At 46.4% G+C, this 2983-nt stretch overlaps 1 protein-coding gene across 1 annotated transcript; it reads right to left on the reverse strand.

Moving 5' to 3' along the window:
- Positions 1-1533: 1533 nt before the first annotated feature.
- LOC120043616 (gap junction delta-2 protein-like) lies at positions 1534-2655 on the reverse strand. The gene has a single exon (XM_038988176.1). It carries the CDS (start codon positions 2653-2655, stop codon positions 1534-1536), a length of 1122 nt encoding a protein of 373 aa, XP_038844104.1.
- Positions 2656-2983: the final 328 nt, after the last annotated feature.

Raw genomic sequence — 2983 nt, forward strand, 5'->3', positions numbered from 1 at the left:
GGAAAGAACCTTGATGAAAACCTGCTACAGAGCACTCAGGACCTTGGACTGGGGCAAAGGTTCACCTTCCAATAGGACAACGACCCTAAGCACACAGTCAAGACAATGCAGAAGTGGCTTTGGGACAAGTCTCTGAATGTGCTTGAGTGGCCCAGCCACTCAACCCGATCGAACATCTCTGGAGAGACCTGAAAATAGCTGTGCAAAATAGCTGTACTCCCCATCCAACCTGACAGAGCTTGAGAGGATCTGCAGAGAAGAATGTGAGAAACTCCCCAAATACAGGTTTACCAAGCTTGTAGCGTCATACCCAAGAAGACTTGAGGCTGTTATCGCTGTCAAAGCTGCTACAACAAAGTACTGAGTAAATGGTCTGAACACTTATGTAAATGTAATATTTCAGTTTTAGTTTTTTTGTACATTTGCAAGAATTTCTTAACCTGTTTTTGCTTTGTCATTATTGGGTATTGTGTGTAGATTGATGAAAAAAAATAGGATAAGGATCACTTTAGGATAAAGCTGTAACGTAATAAAATGTGGAAAAAGTCGAGGGGTCTGAATACTTTCCGTAATGCACTGTATATGTTGAAATATTGGCAAGTGTTATTTCCTTTTGAAACCATATCATTTGTTATATTATAGATGTTATATGAATAGTTACCAAGGTGGTTGCATTTGTACCCGTGTACACTCCAGGAATAAGCAGCACTTTTTTTTAGTTAGAGTAGTAGAATACACAAGGTGCAATTTTGAAATTTGGCTGTGCACCAGGAGTTTTTCTCTTGTTATGTCAGTCACTGAAAGTCACTCAATTAGCCATGTCAACTAACAATTTTTTGATTAGTAAGTTATTCTAGCCAGTTATCTAAACATGTAATAATCATGGCCAAATACTGACCGGGCATGCAGAGCATGTGCCCAGGGACCGGGACCTCCAGGGGGCCCTCATTGATTTTGTTAGTCACTCTCATTCAGATATTATTAACATGTCAAGTATTGACAAAATGTGTAGAATTGCAGAAAGCTTGCTTTAAAACTGTAACATTTTCCCTACTGCCTAAGGTAAAATGTGTAGAATTGCAGGAAATTAACTTTTAAACATACATTTTTCCCATAGCACGCAAAGGAGGAGAACCCAAAGTATGCAAAAGCATACAGACTGTATGTGCTCATATTTCTGTTTGTACAAGGCCGGCCCTAGCCTTTTGGTAACCCTAAGCAGGATTTGGTTAGTGGGCCACCCCACTTCTCGGGCAAAACATTTTAATCAAATCTCGCTAAGGGCCCCCAAAAGGCTTGGGTCCGGCCCTGTACACAGAAATATGAGCACTTAGTCTGTATGCTTTTGCATACTATGGGTTCTCCTCTTGTGTGCTATGGGAATTTCTTAAGATTAACTGCAAAAGACTCAAATGACTGTTGCTTTTGTACTCTGTCTTACTGTAAACAAATGTAATCAATCGTCAGATGAACAAATGCAATCAGAGGAGGAAGCAAAGGAAGAATATTTAAAGGAAAGGACAGATTGATAGTTCACAGCCAGGACTTCTTGCCTCTGCCTGTTTTGGACATGTTGGCCAGTTTGGCTTTAGTGCGTTCTTTCTCATCTGGGCTCCTCTTGGAGGTGCACTCTACTGTGGAGTCAGTCTCAAAGGAGATGGCAGGGGTGTGGGTTGACAAGATGCCACTGCTCTTCTCCTGGGACATGGGGGGGGGGGTCTGCAGGACCACTCTGCCTCGTAGGGAGTGTTTGAGCTGCAGCAGCAGAGGGTTGTGGTTGTGATACAGGTCCACGCGTTCCACAGGGTCCCTCTCTGGCTCGCAACATGTGGAGCAGGCCGAGCACAACACATGGAAAATATAGACCCATCCCAGGTAGTGCAGTTCCACAATGTTCAAGATGAAGCAGCCCAGGCTGATGCTGAACATGAAGTTGAGGAAGATGGTCTTCTCCGTGGCACGAGACACGAAGCAGTCAGTCCGGTTGGGACAGGGGTAGGTCTCACAGCGGAACAGGTGAGGCACTTCAAATCCAAACAAATAGTACTGGCCCACTAGGAAGGCTATCTCCATGATGGAGCGCAGCACCACGTGGATGATGTAGGTCAGTAGTACCTGGCTGGACAGCTCGGTGGGGTCCTTCCCCACCTCCCTCAAGTCCTCCTCCAGCAGGCTTTGCTCCACACACTCCCCTTCCCGGGTGCCCCACTCCTCCTCATAACGGGGGATGAAGGAGGGGCTGCTGGCCCCCACGGCTTCCCCACCCTCCACCCCTACATGTTTGAGCCTTTCACGTGCAGGAGGGTGCTTGGCGACCACCTGGATCTTCTCAGTCTCTAACTTCTCATCCTTGGCGATCTTGTGCAACACGTAGACAATGTAGAAGATGGACGGTGTGGAGACGAGCACGATCTGGAAGACCCAGAAGCGCAGGTGTGAGACAGGGGCGAAGGTGTCATAGCAGACGTTGTTGCAACCAGGCTGCAGGGTGTTGCAGGTGAACTTGGACTGCTCATCGCTGTACACCGCGTCCCCCACCAGGGTCACCAGCAGGATGCGGAATATAAGCAGCATGGTCAGCCAGATTTTGCCGATCACCGTGGAGTGGTTCTGCACCTCCGTTAGGAAGCGGCCAAGAATGGACCAGTCTCCCATTTGTTAACCTGGGGGAACACAGATGAAGAATAAACATCAGAGGCCTATGGTGTGTTGAACCCACCACACGACAGCATTATGCCCCGCAGACAAATCAACATTAATGATACATCATGAATCTTCTGAAGGAGTGAGACGATGGAGCCTGCTCATCTGCACCACTGTCTTATTTCCTTGTACTTTATCAAGATCTTTTAATAGGTGAGCCATCAATACATGTTAGTCTCACTACTGAAAATGTAGTGTCTATTGCAGGATGGGCTCATGCTCAGTCAACAGAACCATGAAGCCATAAAACACATCAACACACACTGTTGTCCAACATCCA

The sequence above is a fragment of the Salvelinus namaycush genome, chromosome 3, assembly GCF_016432855.1.
Source record: "Salvelinus namaycush isolate Seneca chromosome 3, SaNama_1.0, whole genome shotgun sequence".
NCBI classification, from domain to species: Eukaryota; Metazoa; Chordata; class Actinopteri; order Salmoniformes; family Salmonidae; genus Salvelinus; species Salvelinus namaycush.

What these genes read in the sequence shown, in the direction of transcription:
- LOC120043616 (XM_038988176.1), bottom strand. Translation starts at nt 2,655, where the DNA reads ATGGGAGACTGGTCCATTCTTGGCCGCTTCCTAACGGAGGTGCAGAAC.